Genomic DNA, 19,808 nt, shown 5'->3' with positions numbered 1-19,808 from the left:
CCAACCCCTCCGCAGACAGGGACTTAGACAAGTCCAATAGTTTCTTTTTTATACATATATATATATATATATATATCTCACCTCTTCGTTATACATTATGTGGGACATTATTTTGACAGGTAACGCAAAGCAAATATCAGATAAAGGACATTTCTAAATTCTCATTAGAGAATTACGATTCTCTGTAACTGTTGTTGCAGACAGCAAGGAAGGAAAGGAGAAAATTTGAGGCTGTTGCGCCTCTCTGCAGTGCTGCAGAGAAGCGGCCACCTCGCCGCTGCACCCATCTCCCAGCGGGCAGGAGCTCCCAAGACTCAGCAAGAATACTGAATTTCAGACTCAGGGGCTCTCTGCTCTGAGGCTGCTGGAAACAAGCAGGAGCTCCTGTCCTCCGAGCAGCTCCTGGGGTGGTGCAGGGACGTATCCTGTCCATGATGTCCTTACACAACAGCCTGGAGGTTGCAAGTCGACAGAAAGTATAGGCACACTCTTAAGTGTTGTCCTGTCGATCCAAGGACCCAAGATTACATCTACACGTCACCCAGAAACAGTGGCGCTCTCCCTTCCACTGGTAACAAGTGAACTTCTGAGATCCTGTATTTGTACCAAACACTTGTTCATAATGGCCTTGATCTGCCGTGGTTTTATTTTGCTGCTATAAAAGACTTTTCTCTAAAAGCCCTTTCAGCAAACTGCCTCATTACGCAGGATGAAACCCATTCAATCATAGAATCATAGAATCACCAGGTTGGAAAGGACCCATTGGGTCATCGAGTCCAACCATTCCTAACACTCCCTTAAACCATGTCCCTCAGCACTTCATCCACCCGTTCCTTGAACACCTCCAGGGAAGGCAATTCACCAGTGCCGAGTACAGAGGGAGAATCACCTCCCTGGACCTGCTGGTGACCCCATTTCTGATCCAAGCCAAGATGCCATTGGCCTTCTTGGCCACCTGGGCACACTGCTGGCTCATGTTCAATCGCTGTCAACCAGCACCCCCAGGTCCTTCTCCTCTGTGCAGCTCTCCAGCCACTCTTCCCCCAGTCTGTAGCGCTGCATAGGGTTGTTGTGCCCCAAGTGCAGTTCCTGGCATTTGGCCTTGGTGAACCTCATGCCATTGGTCTCGGCCCAGCAGTCCAGCCTGTTCAGATCCCTTTGCAGAGCCTCCCTACCCTCCAGCAGATCCACACTTCCACCCAGCTTAATCTGCAAACTCGCTAAGGGTGCACTCAATGCTTTCATCCAGGTCATTGATAAAGACAATGAACAGGGCCGGACCCAGTACCGTTGCAGCACACTGGAACACATTCAGTGTTATGAAACACCTGGATGCAAATTCAGTCTCTCAGGTGAAAAATCACACTAATAATGAAAAAAAGGATTTTAAATGAAGGGCTTGCCATTTCAGGGCAGTTCGAAAACACAGGGGGGGCTTTTCTTTTTTGGGTTTGTTTTTTTTTAAAACCAGTCCTGGCATACTCAAAATGAAAGAAAAAGGAAAACCCATCATAAAATGCTGCATTAATTTCAACTCAAGGTGACTAAAGAATGCCGTGTCCATCATAACCATGCTAAAATTCCAGCTCAGGTGGCTTCTCAGGGGTCCAGCACCTGCAAGCCTGCGTCTGGGAGAAACCTTTTCCAGGAGGAAGACTCGCTCCAGCCTTGCCAGTGTGTTCAACAGAGCTTATTTCATACCCAAAACTTCCTGTACTTTGTTCCTGTCTGAAGGGAAGGTAGAGTTTGACCTCGCTTGCAGCACGTAGTCAAGCATCACCTGGAGTAATGGGAGAAGCCACCAATGCCTTTGCTGCCCACAAAAAAACCCCATCAAGCCCAGTCTCTTGTAGTGCTGATACGGCCCAAGGAAGAAGGTAACATGAACTGTACCACCACTGAAACACCTGCTGGGTGAACCAGTTGTAGGAAAAACAATTATAGAAGCAGATTAATAGTGCAACAGGTAGTTGTGACACTCACCTGCAACTCCAAGTTGCAATTCAAGAGTTTGCTGCAGTCCAGAGAGCATCTTAATTGCTCAGACTGAAGCTGAAACTCCTGGTCTGAACTTCAGGCCCCTCATTCAAATTCAAACTTTTTTCCTGGGAAAAATCTGTTTTCTGTATAATTCTGTAGATACCCTTTCCTTCCCTAAAGGTGTGCTAAACGTTTGGCCTAAGCAGCTCCATGTGGCAACAAATCCCAAAGGCTAATTGTGTGAAAAAGCATTTCCTTTCATCAGGTTTTTATTTTCTGCCTTTCAGTGTCGTTTTATTTTCTGCCTTCTAGTGTAGACTGTAGCCTTTTCGTTGCATCGTAGGAAAGCAAAGTTTAAAGCACAGAGCTGGAAACAGCCCAAGACCATCGAGTCGTTGCGTGAAGACCAGCGGGCTGCCAGCAGTTTTAAACAACTGTTGATCACCACCAGCAAATTCCAAACAGATTACCAAATAAGGCCAAGGCCAAACCTCTATTTCTAGGCTATAAAAACAGATTCTTCCAGCTCTTGTTAGGACAAGGAATTCAGCTTGTTTGCAGACAACAAGCAAATTTGAGCTGTCAGCTGCTGGCACCCAAGGCCTGGGAAATTGTACCTTTCTCCTTTGTTTTCCCTGGGTAGTTGCCAACATTGCAAAGGTCTTTTCAGAAGAAAATGTCAAATAATTCCTCTTTGATTTTGAAATGAACCAGTAGTCATTAGGACTTGCCCCAGCAGCACCTCTGGGATGCCTTTGCAATGTGAAGGTGTTTCCTCCTCCCTCCCCAGCTTCACTTTCTCCCCCCAAGCATCTGCAGGGGCTGGTGGCTCCAAGAGCACCTTGGGAAAAGCCAGAACAAGGACAAAGGGAAAAGCCGCAGTGGCCCTGCTTTGCTCTTGTTAAGGAGCATAAGCAGCTTTGGGCAGAATTTGGTTCAAGCCCACCAGCCCGGTCTGGACTGAAGAACCCATCTCTCATGGGAGTGAAGCTGGGGCAGCAACACAAGCGGCAGCTTCAAACCACACAGCGCACACCAACCTACGTCATAGCAAGGGGGGGGGTCCAAGCTCAGACCCCTTTTCCTGCTGCCACCTCTTTGCAGGTGCTCAGACCTCAGCCTATAGCAGAGGTGATCCCCAAGGATTGGCAGGGTGGAATACACCCATCTTTTCCTTAAGAAATCCAAAAGCAGCCCAAATCCAGCCTTCCCAAGAGCTAGGAGAGCACCAGCTATGTCAATCAACCGCATATCAGGCCTCCAAACACAGTTTTGCTCCCATTTTTGAAGAAGGATACCTCAAGAAAAGGCAAACTTACCAATATGTCAGATCAGTGCGGTTTCCTCAGCTCATTCTTCTGGCTGACACTGGCCAATGAAGCCATCATTCCTGGCTCCACCTGCTTCTTCCCGATGGCCTAATATCTTGCTCTGCCATGGTTTTATTTTGCTGCTATGAAAGGCTTTCTCTAAAACCCCCCTTTTCAGCAAACTATGCACCTCTGCCCATGCCCACGCTAAGCCCTGTTCCAGGCACAGACCATGTTTGCTGAGCAGAAGGGGCAGCAGGCAGGTTGGGAAGCAGCAGAACCCATCCTGCAGGGCTCCCAAAAACTTTCCTTCCTTTGGGTGATGACTTTATCTGAGCTCCAGGTAGCTCAGGCAGAGACGCTGAGTTTGTCCTCACCAGCAGAGTATTGCAGTGTTTGTTCAGACGAGGCAAGGCAGGGGATGCCCTTGTGCACATAGCTGTGCTCCCCTTCCTTCCTGCCCAGCCACTACTCATGGGGATGAAATGATGAGCTGATAATCCTAATGAAAACGCACCTAAAAATTAAGCTTCACCACCCGAAATCTTTGCTGCGATAATATACAGGGTAAGCTTACCGCAGGTTAGTTGGCAGATTCCAGTTATCCCATATTCATGTACATAAATTCCGCTTTTCTAAAATAGCTGTTCTTCAGGTAACAGCTAAAATACCCGGCACCCTCAGATAAACCAGCGCTGCTTTGCTCCCTTCCCTGAGAAGACATGGGTAGGGCTGCAAATGCTCATCAGAGGCAAGAAAGCTCTGGGCTAAACCTCCTTTTATTATCCATAGATGTAAACAGAAGGGTTGAGAAGTCAGCTCAGAAAAGATCTGTCTACTACACATGAAAAAGTGCTGTTTAGGGAAGTTATCTGGAGGGCAGCAGCCTTCCCGAGGCTCCAATCTGCTTCCATTTAAGTCAATAAAAGCAAACCTCAGGCAAATCACATAGCAGAGACTTCTTCACAGATCCTTCATTCAAAAATCTTTGGGTGAAAGAAAGGACAACTACAATTTTTGTAGGTTTATGGCCACAAAAGTGTAACCGGGTTATTTTAATGGAAATGGTGCCACTCTCATCAGCGCAGAGACAAAGTTGAAGTTAGGGTTGAGATGGAGCTATGAACATGCATTTTGGGGGTAAAACAAATACACTTTTGGTTCTACAATATAGCCAAACATATAAATAAGTAAATTGCAAACATCAGGGTTCTGAGATGCTCTGTAGTGTAGTTTAGCACATTTTCTGTATCTCCTTCCTTTGACAATACAGTTCTCCATGGTTCTTAACACAGTCTTTCTCCCGTGGTGTACCAAGTGCCAGTCAGGCGCTTGCTTAACCTGGCAACAATACAATACACCGCTTTACCCCTACAGATCAAGTAATTTTCTATCTCCAGCACACCGTGCTGACCGAGCAGCCTGTTCCCCATGTCCAGTGCACTCAGTTTTGTGACACCAGCTACCCAAAGAGTGTCTTGGGTGGATGGATTGTCCATCCAGAGCCCAGCGAGCAGACAGAGGCATATCAGTGGTGGCTTTGGCTTGGTCCCTGCCCAGCTGCACCTGCTAGAAAGAATCTATGGGACACGTGAAATCACCACTGTGGTAGTGACTGCACGAGCGGAAAGGCAGATGGAAATCATCTTTGTAGCCACTCTGGTCATCACCATCCACTGCACCAAGGAGATCGCTGAAGGGAGAACACAGCCGCTCTTGGCAGAGGGCTGCTGTGCAGGGGTTTCCCTTCCCTGTGTCCTGCATTCCCCCCTTCTTTTCCCTGCAGTGTGAGGATGTCACCTGCCGTCAGCTGTGAGACCCACAATCACAGCTCTGTGCATGAAGACCTCTTCCAATATTCCTCGCAGAGCTGTCTTACGATTTGATTTTGCAGCTCCTTGAAATGACGCAGCGCGTCAGCATAGGCATCCAGATCCTGTGTGAAGCTTTGGAAGAAATTGAGTGGCTCAGCCTTTTTGAAGGATAGCGGCAAGCTTATCTCCTCGGGCACGTTCTCATTGCCAAGGAAGAAATGGTTGAGGCGTTTCTCCTCCAGGCAGAAGCCCATGTACTGCATGCTGTCTTCCAGCCGTGGTAGGAAATACTTTCTGTGCCAGTCTGAGGTGGGGATTGTGTTCAGGAGGTGCATCACAGGGGTCTTGAATGCATAGGTGGAAAAGCTTGTGCCCATCAGGGTGTGGGCGCAGGTCCGAAGGCATTTGAGGTGGACACGGTTGGCTGGGGCCTCCCTGGCCATGTGCCTGAAGAACTTCACCTCTGCCACAGCACAGCTCTCTGGCCACGTTGTGCTTGGGGTGGAGGTGTCCTCTGTAGCCTGGCTACTAAGGAAGATGTCTGAGTCCCCTTGCTGCACCCCACAAATCAACTCAATGAAGAGAGTTCTTCCGGAGACAGTTGTCACCTGCAGCTTGCAGGACCATCTGGAGGGCAGCATCTCTATGTTGTAGTGATGTGAATGAGCCACATCCGTCCACGCTGACATCACGAAGGTCTGGAACCAGCGGGCAGTTTTTTGCACATCTAGATAGAGGCTGTGCAGAGGGTGTGGAGGAGACTGGGGTCTTGATATTTTGTCAGCTCTTCCTCGGGAGGGTGCAGGAAGCAGAGCATGTTCTCCACCATTTGCTGCGTCGTGCAGGTGCACTCCAGCTTCACACGGTTGCAGGGGTCTTCTGCTGGCTTCTCCCCTGTGGTGCCCAGCTCCAAGTAGAAGGTGTGGCCACAAGGTGGCTTCAGGGGCAGGAGCATCTGGTAGACAGCATCACCTTCACCGAGACTCCAGACTTCCAAGGTGCTGCCCACACTGATGGCTGTTTGCAGCCAGGGGAAGAAACTGTTGCAAAAGTGCTTTTGGAAGATCTGAAGGAGTTCACCCACCACTTCCTCCACCACCAGGATCAGATTGTACACTGGCCTCAAAAACTGCCTTTCAACACACAGAATCAGAATCACAGAATCACAAGGTTGGAAAGGACCCATTGGATCATCGAGTCCAACCATTCCTAACACTCCCTAAACCATGTCCCTCAGCACTTCATCCACCCGTTCCTTAAACACCTCCAGGGAAGGCGACTCGACCCCCTCCCTGGGCAGCCTCTGCCAGTGCCCAATGACTCTTACTGTGAAGAATTTTTTTCTGATATCCAACCTGAACCTCCCCTGGCGGAGCTTCAGGCCATTCCCTCTAGTCCTGTCCCCTGTCACTTGGGAGAAGAGCCCAGCTCCCTCCTCTCCACAACCTCCTTTCAGGTAGTTGTAGAGAGTAATAAAGTCTCCCCTCAGCCTCCTCTTCTCCAGGCTAAACAACCCCAGCTCTCTCAGCCGCTCCTCGTAAGACTTGTTCTCCAGCCCCTCACCAGCTTTGTTGCTCTTCTCTGGACACGCTCCAGAGCCTCAACATCCTTCTTGTGGTGAGGGGCCCAGAACTGAACACAGTACTCGAGGTGCGGTCTCACCAGTGCTGAGTACAGAGGGAGAATAACCTCCCTGGACCTGCTGGTGACCCCATTTCTGATCCAAGCCAAGATGCCGTTGGCCTTCTTGGCCACCTGGGCACACTGCTGGCTCATGTTCAGTCGGCTGTCAACCAGCACCCCCAGGTCCTTCTCTTCCGTGCAGCTCTCCAGCCATTCTTCCCCCAGTCTGTAGCGCTGCATAGGGTTGTTGTGCCCCAAGTGCAGTTCCCGGCATTTGGCCTTGTTGAACCTCATCCCATTGGTCTCGGCCCAGCAGTCCAGCCTGTTCAGATCCCTTTGCAGAGCCTCCCGACCCTCCAGCAGATCCACACTTCCTCCCAGCTTAGTGTCATCTGCAAACTTGCTGAGGGTGCACTCAATGCCTTCATCCAGGTCATTGATAAAGACATTGAACGGGGCTGGACCCAGCACTGAGCCCTGAGGAACTCCACTTGTGACTGGCCTCCAGCTGGAGTTAACTCCATTGACCACCACTCTCTGGGCCATCCAACCAGTTTTCAACCCAGGAGAGTGTGCGCCTGTCCAGGCCAGAGGCTGACAGTTTCTGAAGCAGAATGCTGTGAGAAACTGTGTCAAAGGCTTTACTGAAGTCCAAGAAGACTACATCCACAGCCTTTCCCCCATCCAGTAGTCGAGTGATTTTGTCATAGAAGGTGATCAGGTTAGTTTGGCAAGATCTGCCTTTTGTAAACCCATGTTGACTGGGCCTGATCACCCGGTTCTCTTGCATGTGCTTCATGATAGCACTCAAGATTACCTGTTCCATGACTTTCCCTGGCACTGAGGTGAGACTGACAGGCCTGGAGTTCCCCGGATCCTCTCTGCAACCCTTCTTATATATGGGCACAACATCAGCCAGCCTCCAGTCTAGTGGAACTTCCCCAGTCAGCCAGGACCTCTGGAAGATGATGGATAGGGGTTTGGAAAGGACATCCGCCAGCTCCTTCAATACTCTTGGGTGGATCCCATCCGGCCCCATAGACTTGTGGGCATCTAGCTGGGCAAGCATGTCTCTAACCGCCTCCTCTTGGATCATGGGAGCCTCAATCTGCCCCTCTAACTCTTGGATTTGTAAACAGAAGGAACAACTTTCTTTGCTATTAAAGACTGAGGCGAAGAAGGCATTAAGTACCTCAGCCTTGTCCTTATCCCCTGTCACTGTTATTCCTTCTGCATCCAATAGAGACTGGATATTCTCCCTCGTCCTCCTTTTCCTGTTAATGTACTTGTAGAAAGACTTTTTGTTGTCTTTCACAGACTTAGCGAGTTTTATTTCTAGTTGGGCCTTGGCCCTCCTGATTTTTTCCCTGCACGATCTCACTTCGTCCCTGTAGTCCACCCAAGATGCCTGTCCTTTCCTCCAAAGCACATAGAGCTTCTTCTTATTATTGACGCATCTTGAGATCTCCCTGCTCCACCAAGCTGGCTTTTCCCCCCGCCGGCTCCTTTTCCGGAACACAGGGATGGCCTGCTCTTGAGCTGCTAGGATTTCATTTTTCAAGAGCGCCCAACCCTCGTGGGCTCCCTTGCCCTGAAGGACTGTTTCCCACGGGACTTTGCTAATCAACCTTCTGAACAGGCCAAAGTCTGCCCTCTGGAAGTTTAATGTGACTGTTTCACTAACCCCCTTCTTAATCCCACCTAGAACTGAAAACCCTATCATCTCATGATCGCTTAATCCCAGGCGTCCTCCAACCGTCAAATCCCCAACAAGACCTTCTCTATTCACAAACAGCAGGTCTAGGAAGGCACCCTCCCTTGTTGGTTCGCTAACCAGTTGTGCAAGGAAGTTGTCTTCAATGCACTCCAGGAACCTCCTAGACTGTTTCCTTTCTGCTGTATTGTACTCCCAGCAGACATCTGGAAAGTTAAAGTCTCCCACAAGGACAAGAGGCAGAGATTTAGAGACTGTCCCCAGCTGTTTATAGAAGAGCTCATCAGCTGCTTCTTCTTGGCTGGGTGGTCTGTAACAGACCCCTATCACAAAGTCCCCCTTCTTGTGGGCTCCTCTGATTTTAACCCATAGGCACTCGATCCCGTCCTCACCGTAATCCAGTTCAAGAGTATCAAAGCACTCTTTGACATAGAGGGCTACCCCGCCTCCTTTCCTACCCTTCCTGTCCCGCCTGAAGAGTTTATATCCCAACATAGCTGTAGTCCAGTTATGTGAGTCATCCCACCACGTTTCTGTGATGGCAATGACATCATAGTCACCTTGCCCTACAACAGCTTCCAGCTCATCCTTCTTTTTGCCCATGCTGCGTGCATTTGTGTAAATGCACTTCAGCTGCGCTGATGAACCTTCAGCCCTCGTAAAGGGAAGAGAGTTTATTCTTGATTGACTGTCCTTGGAATAACTAATTCCACAGACCCAGTTTCATCCTTACTGTCCCCACTTGTACTCGCCCTCACTTGCCCTGTTATGGTGTACTGGTGGTCCTCTCCAGCACACCATTTCTCAGCCGCCGGTTTCCCACTTCCAGGCTCATTCCCAACTAGCCTGGTCTCCTCCCCTTCCCCCTTCACATCTAGTTTAAAGCTCTATTTAAGAGCCTAACTAGATTTTTAGAGATAACTTTAGTCCCCCTTGGAGACAAGTATGACCCATCCCTAGTAAGAAAACCTGGGGGTGGGTGGGCCACCCCATGATCAAAGAAGCCAAAGCCTCTCTCCTCACACCAGGCTCGGAGCCAGGCATTAATCATCTGTATGTTCCTGACCTCCTGTTCCATATTCCTTAGTATTGGGATAGAGCTAAACACCACTTGTGCTCCAGAGCCCTCCATCATCTTCCCTAAAGCCCTGAAGTCTCTTTTGATGGCTTTCAGCTTTCTGCGCTGTAAGTCATCATTACCTATTTGAAATACTAACAAGGGACAGTAATCCGTTTCCTTCACCAAGGAAGGGAGTTTTCTATTGATATCACTCACTGAAGCCCCCGGTAAGCAGCAGACCTCCCTGTGGAGCGGGTCCGGTCTGCAGATGGGACCCTCCATTCCTTTAAGAAGGGAATCCCCTAAGACGATCACTCTCCTCTTTTTCTTGACAGAGGATGTTTCTAGGGCCCTCCGAGGATGCTGGAGCCTAGGGAATGTTTCCAGGCTGTGGGGACCATCTCCTTCTTCCTCTGCTTCTTCCTGGGGGATAGGTTCCACCTGCAGCGTTTCATATTTATTTCTGAGGGCTATCTGGGGGTTAGTTGTCTGGGTGGGGGGAGCAGGTTTCCTGCGCCGGACAGGAACTTGCTGCCATCCCCCATCTCTTGTTCCCCCTGCCTCACAGATTATAGGATCGAGCTGCTCTGCCGCATTGGCTCCAGCAGCCTGCTGGGTTTGTGCGAGGGCACTGCTCCAAAGATCTATGTCCCTCTCACATTCCCTGATAGTCCTTAACCTGTTCACCTCCTCCCTCAGCTCTGCCACCATGTGAAGGAGTTCTGCGACTCGTGCACAGCTCCCACAAGCGTAGCCAGTACCAGAGGCACGGGCTGGTGTGGGAGGGGGGCACTGCCTACAGCCCAGGGTCTGCGTGGCTGCATGGACCCACTGAGGCTCTGTCTGGGTGGCAGTATCCATCCTGCTCGCTGCAGCACCCGGAGCAGTTTTAATCTTCTGTCTGGTAGCCACCATGGTCAGCCACCAGCCTCTCACTGAGCCCTTCCTGCTTGCCCTGACCGCTCGAACTGCCGCTCAAACTGCCCCTTTGTAATAACGTGCCCCGCTCCTCTTCGCCGCGCTCCCAGTATCCTTCTCCTCATCAGAACGTTCTCCTTCACTTCCTTCCTCCTCTTGCCCCACTTCTTGCTCTTCCTCACGATCACCATGTTGCAGCTGGAACTTTCCTCAGTGCTGCTGCTTTCTGCCTCGTGGCTCCTTTTCCTGAACCACCAGCAGAGCCCAAAGAGTAGGACCAGGACTCCAGCAATCACCCAGAGGTGCCACTGCTGCAAGGTAGCAAAGAGCGGGGCTGCCCAGGCAAAGCCACTCTGCTCCTGAGTCTTCTGATCCACAGTCCTCTCCTCGATCTCCTGCAGCAGCCGAGTCATCTCCTCGTTCAGGTACTGGGCACGCTCCTCCAGGCGCTCACATGTGGCCTCATCCAGCTCATCACCAGCCACCAGCAGGTTCAGGATGAAGCACAGCAAGACACAGACGAGGAATGCCGTGGCAGCCATGGCCTGCAGGAGGAAGGAGAAGAGGGGTTCCGAGGGGCTGGGATGGAGGGGGCTGGTGGCAGGGGAGAGGGGGTGCAAGTGGTAGGGACTTCTGTGGCAGACAGGAGTGGGGACGAGGCAGCTGGGAGGCAGCAATGCCTTTGCACCGTGCTCTCCCAAGGTGCTGGGGCCTCAACGCTGGGGGAGAACTGACCCTCCCTGGGACCCACGTTTCTGCCCCAGCCCCCGTCCAACCCAGCCTCCCCGCATGTGCGCACTCACCACCAGCCCACGCCGTACTGGGCAGGGCTGCCTGCTGGCGCCTCTATAACCTCCCCCGCGGTCCCTCATCCTTTGTGATGTCCCAGGCACCGGAGCACACCACAGGCTCCCTCCCCAGCCAGCCCCAGCCTTCACACCCCCGGCTCAGCGACTTTCAGCTGTCCCAGGCAGCCAGTGCCCCAATCCACACAAAGCACAGACTCCCCGGCAGGACAGGGCTCCCGGGGGCTCCCTTTACAGAGCAGCTGGGAGCCTCCCAAGCCCTTGCAGCTCACGTGTGCCGTGAGTCGTGGATGCTTTGCTCTGTGAAACCCCATGCCATGAGGAGGCATTGGCTCCCTTGGTACTGACCTCTGTGCCTGTGGATGCAGGTGTGCCTTGGTGCCTCCGTGACGCCGATGGGGGAGGCTGGAGGTGGATACAAGCCATAGATGCTTGGACAGTCATAATAATATGCAGTGCTTCAAGTTTTTGGGAGTTTTGGTTTTTTTTTTTTAAAGATGAGAACAAACACAATGGTACCATTCTGCAATGCATCACCATCTTTTTCCACTGCAAGTAATTTTCTGTCTTTAATCACAAAAGTATGAGCTGTTCAGTCTGAACAAGTGGTGAAGCAAGTTTCCAGCCTTTAAAGCTGAGGTCTACTTTTTAAGTCAAAAACACGTTACAAAACGTAATTCACAATAACTGACACAAAAATTTAAGTTCCAAAGAACTGATCTTTAATTAAGCCAACTAAGTAAGATAACCCGTGTTAGAATGAAAATGCCCTCATCAGAGCAAAACTGATCAATGAGCGAGGGCAAACTCCCTACTAAGAAAGATTTCTTTTGTCATTTAACTTCCCAACAAAACAGATCTGTTTCAGTCATTCAAGCAGCAATACACAACTATTTTTCTTCACTTATTAACACAACAATGAGCTACATACATTCTCCCCAGCGGGCAATATATGCATAATTGATAGGGGAAAGCCAGGGAATAAGTTCAAAAGACAGACTGAACACACAGAAATAAAAACGATGAGGGCACATCGAAAAATGCAAAGCAATTGCCACTGTTGTCATCCTACAGTGGTAAAAGGCAGAGGTAAGGGGCTGCTGACTGCCTTTCTTTTTAGCAGGTGTCAATCTCATAGGGCACTTCAGGTTATTTTTACAAAAAGCCACTGCAGTGCTTGTGTGGTTGAATAAGGCAGCGGAGACAGACAAACCACCACAACAAGGAGTTCAACTCTGTTTAAATCTTCACAATAGCTACAGTTATCCCAACTACAGGATTTAAGAATGAAATAAAAAAGGCTATTCTTACCAATTCCTTTTCTTCTGTATTTGGAATCCACTGCTAACATGGCTATATAACCTCTGCGGAACATCTTTTTGTGCATATCCAGCTTGCAGACGATGGCACCTACACACTCCTCACCTACCATGGCCTTAAAGACAAACATACACGTATGCATTCTCAGTTTGTGATCTACAGTGCTACCGAAAGTAGTAAACCAGTTCATTTTAAATGAAACAGTCACACAAAACTTGTTTGCAAAAAGCTATAAAAATAACTAAACAAATTTTAAAAGCATCTCCAAAAGTATAAATAAGATTGAGGGACTCTTGTCTTTTTATTACATTCAAAGAAAGTTACAATCAATTATCAACCAATGAATTGTCCTGAAGAGAACCACATATTACTCTATGATGTCTACAGGCAAGAACATGTGTGAAGAAAAGACCAGGTTAAGGCACAAATCACTCTTTCAACACGGGCAGCCATAGAGGAAAAGGTCCATTCCTGTTTTATAGTGATCTAGATTTTCACATACAAGTGCTGTGGTAGAGAAGAGGCTTAATTTTGGTCTGGTTAAATGTCAAGGCCACAATGGATCAGAGTAAAACCTTGCTGTGTTTAATCTGTAGAAACTGTCATTTTCAGTTATAGGACATCCAAAGAACAAACAAAAAAAGCACACACTCAAGTGTAGCAACTAAATCAGGACCAAAGCACAAGACTCTGCTGGCACACATGCTTCTGGATAATCCAAATTTACAACGCTAAGGCATGCCAAATGAAGCCAGTGTTGCCAGGCCTCCGCGCAGCTCACCTGTGAGCCCAGCGCTCACGTCCTCAAAGTCTGTGGGGTATACTCCGTAGTCTCCCACCCCCTGAACCTCTTTGTACGCCAGCTTGCAGGCTAAGACTCTAGGGATTCATTCACACAGATCATATGGAAGACACAGACCCTCAGTTTCTCACCCCAGGAAGAATAATGCCTTCTTGCACCTCTACCTGGATGGAAGGTTTATTAACCAAGTTACCTGCTGAGCAGGAGCTGCACCAAAGGTGAAAAGAAGCAGCCCGAAACACACAAGCTGCAGTTTGAAAGCTCTATGATACAGCACAATCTTAACACCATTTCTAATGTAGTTTAAGCTCATCAGGCAAATATAATTATTGCTAAGGTTTTATCTGGCAGGAAAGCACATTTTTTTAGCAGTATCCAAGAACAACCCTGAACAATCTAAACAAATGGTTTTCAAAACAACAAAAAAACCTGTAGCATGACATAAATGGATTGAAACACACAGCCTCTAAGCAGTCTTTCATTTGTTCCAAAACACAGCTCATTCCCTTGCACAGAAAAGCTGCACTTATACTAAAACTGTATATGCAAAGTGTCAGCTCAAGGCAGGTTCTGTATCTCGGCTCTGGCCTGAGGAAACCAGGGAGTTAAATAAAGAGTAGCCTCAGACAGACTGTTCATAACATCGCTATAATTACACAGAGCACCTACATGTAATCTTATACCGCACCGAAAAATAAAAAGCACACCACAAACTAGCGTGTTACAGTTATGCTTTGCCCTGAAGTGAACACGTGAAAATTGTCGATCTTAACAGCCATGCGGAGAATTTAAGATATAGTTTCTACACACTTCAAGAGTGGTGACATTCTAGACACTGCATTATCTGTGATTTTTCTTGTTTAGGGCACTTTTCTGAAAAGCTATGTTCATGAATCATTTTTGAAGTGATAAATGAACAGCAAAGAATTTTGTTTCAGTGATCAAAGGAGCAAATATCCACTGGTTTTACCACTCCTGCCAGAGACCTGAATAAAGTATGACTTTGTTACCAGTTCCCCAAACACTTAAATCCACTTCTGTGTCTTCAGGCAGGTCGAGCCTGCCAGTTAATCTAGAGTTGTTCCACTCTTCCAAAGACAGGCGACACCTGAGTTTAAGGCAAAAGTTCCTGTTTATGGAGCTTGCAACAGCTCCATAAAGCTGCAGCCTAACAGATCAGAACCGATCAAGTATGCCCAACTTGTTACTCCTAAAGTCAGGAAGACAGTTACAGATAGGAATTTGACATTAAAGAGGTTCTGAAGGTTCTTAGTACTTACAGGTCCTTTTAAAGTGGAATACCAACTTCTGTTTTGAGCATACCATTAAGAAGTGGTTTGATACAGCAAAACCATGCTCTTGATTAGTTAGCGCTGGTCCTGTGCCTTCCCTCCAGCTACGCATTTGCGCCTCTTCCCTCACACCTACTATGAACGTTTGAAGCCTTAGACCAACAGAAATCTGACCCTAAAATACACACACAACCCCCTATAAAGATAGGGTGGTGATGGGAGGGCTATCCTGGCTTCCCAAACTGCAGAAGCATAAGGTTTTCCAAGAGCCAGGAAAAGGCAGCCGAATAGAACGGAAAAGCAAACAGCCCATTTGGTCACACCAGCCATTAGAGTAATGGTGCGCTTTGGGAAGGCCAAGCCAAAACTCAGCAAGTTTCAAACCTATGGGATAATTAATCAGCAACAGGAATAATAATGATAACGCCCCCATAAAACAGCTCTGCTGTGTAAGTATCCAAAATACTAGATACCAAAATCCTAGTGTGTAAGACGGTTTACTGAATAAATATCAGCAAGGGACAACTGCTGATCACTTATGGAAAACACACATCCCACCTTCAGTTTGGTGGTCTTCGTATTTTCCCCTAACAGGTTGAAAAAGGGAAAGGAGCCCACAGCAGTGCATAGAAGACAGAGGAGTACGCGCTGGCACGTGTTAAAAACGGTGACAGCAAAACTCTGTAAAGGAACTGACTGAACCGCTCCATACGTTTTTTCAGATACAATCAAACTGCAGTCTAAGTCCTCTGCCCAAGGGCAGTCCAAACCAAAAGAAAGCCTGGAACTAGAGGGGTGCGAGACCACAAGGCAAAGACAAATCATTCTGTGAGATCAGGCACTGTGTTTCTGCTCACCATCCTGAGACTGTTCGTGCTAATTGGAATACGCAGTCCTTGACTGCAGATAAATATTTTAGTGACTTATTAGATAGAAGTAGTTCAGGAATCCATTAACAGCAGGAACAAATTAAGTTTTATAGAACAGAGTGTCTTCAAGCTAGCCTCTAAAAAGCAAACCTTAAATACAAAAGCCAGTCACAAAAAGCACTCATCAAATTTGACTCAATGTACTGCAAGAGCTTCAGATTAGGCAGATAACAATTTGCCAACAGCTTCAGACATTTATAGCCACATCTCTACAGTTTTATGTACTTTGCATTGTTCCACCCTTCCAAAAAAATGGGAAATTGTGTAGAACTGCTCAGAGTTCAAGTAAAGTTCTGTTGGTTCTTCAAGGCTATTAAAAAAAGAAAGTGTCACTACAAAATAAGCTGAAGACACTTTATTTTCCCTGACTGATACCTTATGCTTTGAACACACCTGTTAAATATTAGGAATCATCTGGTTTAGTGCTCTGTCACACAACTTGCCATTGCTCTTTTCATAACAAAATTCTCAAGTTACTCCCTGACAAAAAAACCCCAAAGATTTAAAGTCTAAACAGATGCACTGTAATGCTCTGGCATTAGCAGCAACACACTCAATGCTGAAACTACGGACACTTGTAGTTCGCAGGCATTTCTTTTCAGGATGAAACAAATCAGTCACACACACAGAGATCAGTGCTGGAAAAATACCATTCTGCTTTGATCAGCATCCTTACAACGGCAAACATGACTTTGCATCAAGCAACGTTCTTAAATAGTTTTGTTTGTTAAATTTCTCTTTTGTTCCAGAAAGTATCATAGTATTATAGCACCACAGTATAGTGAGGGTTGGAAGGGACCTTAAAGATCATCTAGTTCCAACCCTCCTGCCATAGGCAGGGACATCCCTGAGGCACACCACTTCTCACGGGTCAACACCACTTGTCACAGATCTAAGTAATACTTCACTCAACTTCCTAGAATCCTACTGTACTCTCTTCAGGGTTTTAAGAGGCACAGTTCTGAAAACCCTCCAATGAATCACATAAGTCCTGCTATAAATTATACTAGACCTTAAATCAAGAACATACAGGAAGTTTAAGGCCAGATGGATTCCATTAGTCTCACCTCCTGTACTCATATCCGATTAAAATTTACAGAAAGACTCCCGAATTGAAGGGTGTCTTGGCTCTGGCTAAATCCTACCTTTCAGAGCAGTGTCCAGCCTCAATTAAAACATCATGAGAGAAGAATTCACCATTTACCCTTCAAAGGAAGGGCCATGCACTCCCATAAACGGTCTCTTTTGTCAATCTAAGTTTTCCTATGAGTGAATCGAACACAGCTCAGTGCCCACCACGCACGTATACACCTCAGGCCAACTTAAACTCAGTGTCATGTACCTGTGGACACATTGCACCCGAAAAGCACATTTTGCGACTGAGGCACAAGTTCTTCCATAAGAACTGCTAAACGTTTAGAGAGGGGGACAGCTAAATCAATCATTTCCAATAGTGCAGCAGGAAGAATATAAAACTAAATACATCATTAGTACAGCAAATCTAAGCAGCATGAGAATTTGCTGCAAACAGGATCACATCTGTAAGCAGCAATACAGTTGCACTGGCCTTTTTCAAAGCTGATAGATCAAAAAGCAGCCAAAACCTTTAACAGTGTCTCTCCACGTACCACTTGACGTTTATATGCTACCCACACTGAAGTCTGTTTTACAACCATTGTGCAAGAATTACTATGCAGCCAGAAGACACGAGTGGACTAAGCACTTTCTCCTTAAAACACAAATCTAGGAACTGAGACAAAATGATTAAAAGAGCTACCAAAGGTCACAAAAGTCAATGTCAAAACTCACATCAGAAGCCTTGAACTCCTCGATCCTAGCTCTGTGCTCAAACCCTTGCCCCAACACTTAAAACAGCTGTTAACGAATGGACTGACTCTTTCTAGGTGTATTCTCTACTTACACAAGCACACGTCACAAGACTTCATCAGGAAGATGGGACTTCCAAAAAACGCTCGCAGTCTTACCCACAGAAGGATTATTAGAAGTATTTCCACAAATGTCAGCCCTTTAATCCTCTCCTCCCCAGCCCCAAACCACTCCCAATTCCTGCCCTCCCCGCCCCTACCGGCACTTACCAAAAAGCAAAGTTGTGGCCAGATAAAATACCTATATGTGTAAATGGAGTAGGGTTCAGACAGATCTTTGGTGATCAGTCTCATGTTATCGGGCATCTGCAGCTCTGACTCGTATCGGACGTATCGTATCGTTAGGTCCTCCTCGGGCTGAGAGTCCGTTCCCGAGCCTTTCAAACTACAAGCTGCTGCTAAGGACCTGGAGAGTAGCTGCTGGGACTCCTCCTCCTCCTCCCCTCCTTCATCCCCCTCCTCCTGTTCTTCCTCCTCCAAGACAGTCCCTCCTGCCAGTCCATTGCGGGCTGCAGTCTTAGCAGCAGTCGTAGCTGTAGCAGCAGGCTGGCTCCTGTCCCCTGGCGCTGCTGGTGGGGGAGAAGGAGGAGGAGAGGGTGCAGTCCTTTCCTGGGTAGGGAGGTGGTTGATAAGGGGGGACGAGCACGGGGCTGCGGTCGGGGGCGACGACTGCTGCTGTCCGGAGCCCATTGTTTTGCTGGCTCGCTTGTTCTCCAGCCCCTCGGGGGCCGCCCCTGCCTCCGAGGAGCTGAGGATCTTGCTCTTGAGGGAGGCCCGCAGGTGCCGCAGCTCGGGGCTGATGAGGCCGTTGAGCTGGTGGTTGTGGTGCGGGGGGTGATGGTGGTGGTGGTGGAGGCGGTGCTGCTGCTGCTGCGGCCCCCCGTTGCCGCCGTCGCTGCCGCCTCCGCCTCCTCCTCCTCGCTGCTGCTCCCTCTCCAGTCCGCCCGCGGGTCCCTCCTCTTCCTCCTCCTCCTCCTCAGCCTCCTCGTCCTGGGCGCCGGTGCAGGCGGTGGCGGCGGCGGCAGCAGAGGAGGTGGAAGAGGAGGAGGAAGCGGCTCCCCCTCCTCCTCCGGAGAAAGGGGAGAGCGTATCCCCCTGCGGGGAGAGGACGCTGCTAGGCCCCGGCGGTACCTCGGCCATATCCTACGGGAGAGACCGACACAAACCAACCGAGGAGGAAAGCGTCAGACGAGACGGAGGGGAAAAAGGAGAGAAAAAAGGGGGGGGACGGCCTCCTCGCCGAGGTTGGAGGGGGGTGGGGGGGGAGGCGCGAACAAAGGCAGCGACGGCGCCCGGGCCCCGCCTCGCCGCCCTCTCCTGCCGTCCCACTCCCCCCGCCGCCCAGTCCCTTCCCCGCTGCCTCGCAGGGCCACCCACCGGCCGAGGCGGCCTCCTCCTCCTCCCCGCCCGCCGCCGCTCACCCCCGCGTCTCCTCAGCGCCGCGGCTCCCACTCGCCGCTCGCCCCGCGGCCGCCAAGCGCGGCCGCCGCTGCCGTAACCCGAGGACAAGTTTCCTGTCGGCTTTTACGACGCTTCCTCTCTTGGCGGCGCGGCTTAGAGACGGACGGAGGGGCGGAGAGGCCCCAGCGACGGCCGTAGGGTGAGGCGGGGAGTGGGCGGAGCCAAGCAGGAAGTGGGCGGGGGCAGAAGAGATGGGGGCGACGCCAGACGGCAACCGGGGGTAGGCGGAGGTGGTCAAGCTGTGAGCGGGGTGGTGGCTGGGCGTGGCCATGCAAGAAACGGGCGGGTCCACGCTGCCGAAGGGGCGTGGCCAAACTGAAGGACGCTCGGTCAGACGGGGGCCAGGCGGGGCGGGGGCGGGGCCAGGCGGAGAGGGGGCGGGGCCATACCGAGAGGGGGCGGGGCCAGGCTGCCTGCCAGCTCCTGCCGGGCGGGATCGCCGCCCTCCACTGCCTTTCTCCAGTGGCCGCTGCAGCCCCACCGGGCTCAGTTAAACTCTGGATCGCACAAAAGCTTGCACCAGATGGTCTCTGAGCTCCCTTCCAACCTGCTATTCTGGCAATCGTAGAATCCTAGAGGCAGAGAATCATGGAACGGTTTGGGTCGGAAGGGACCTTAGAGCCCATCCAGTCCCACCCCGTGCCATGGGCAGGGGCACCTCCCGCTGGATCACGTTGCTCAAGGCCCCGTCCCACCTGGCCCTGAACCCCTCCAGGGGTGGGGCGCCCACAGCTGCTCAGGGCAGCCTGGGCCAGGGCCTCACCGCCTGCAGTCCAAAAAAAATTCCTCGTGCTCTCAAGAATAACCCTTTTCTCTTAGTTTAAAACCATCGCCTCTTGTCCTATTGCTACAGGCTCCAATAAGGTTTCCCCCGTATTTCCTGTATCCCTTTT

At 49.6% G+C, this 19,808-nt stretch overlaps 2 protein-coding genes across 2 annotated transcripts in view; both read right to left on the bottom strand.

Moving 5' to 3' along the window:
* The window catches only part of CEP170B (centrosomal protein 170B), a 258,688-nt gene that overhangs the window by 76,433 nt on the left and 162,447 nt on the right, over window positions 1-19,808 (bottom strand). The gene's annotated exons all lie outside the window — the stretch shown is intronic.
* LOC128852222 (inositol 1,4,5-trisphosphate receptor-interacting protein-like 1) lies at window positions 1,246-18,969 on the bottom strand. The gene is given in 9 exon segments (XM_054066765.1): window positions 1,246-5,843; window positions 5,846-6,225; window positions 9,900-9,912; window positions 10,500-10,607; window positions 10,610-10,964; window positions 11,574-11,683; window positions 12,537-12,660; window positions 17,665-18,597; window positions 18,876-18,969. Coding segments are annotated over 8 exon segments (2,748 nt in total). The 5' UTR covers window positions 18,595-18,597; window positions 18,876-18,969; the 3' UTR covers window positions 1,246-5,115.

Source organism: Cuculus canorus, chromosome 5 (genome assembly GCF_017976375.1).
Source record: "Cuculus canorus isolate bCucCan1 chromosome 5, bCucCan1.pri, whole genome shotgun sequence".
Classification (NCBI taxonomy): Eukaryota; Metazoa; Chordata; class Aves; order Cuculiformes; family Cuculidae; genus Cuculus; species Cuculus canorus.
The sequence above is the reverse complement of the archived record's forward strand: the minus strand, read 5'-3'. Positions and strand labels throughout refer to the sequence as shown.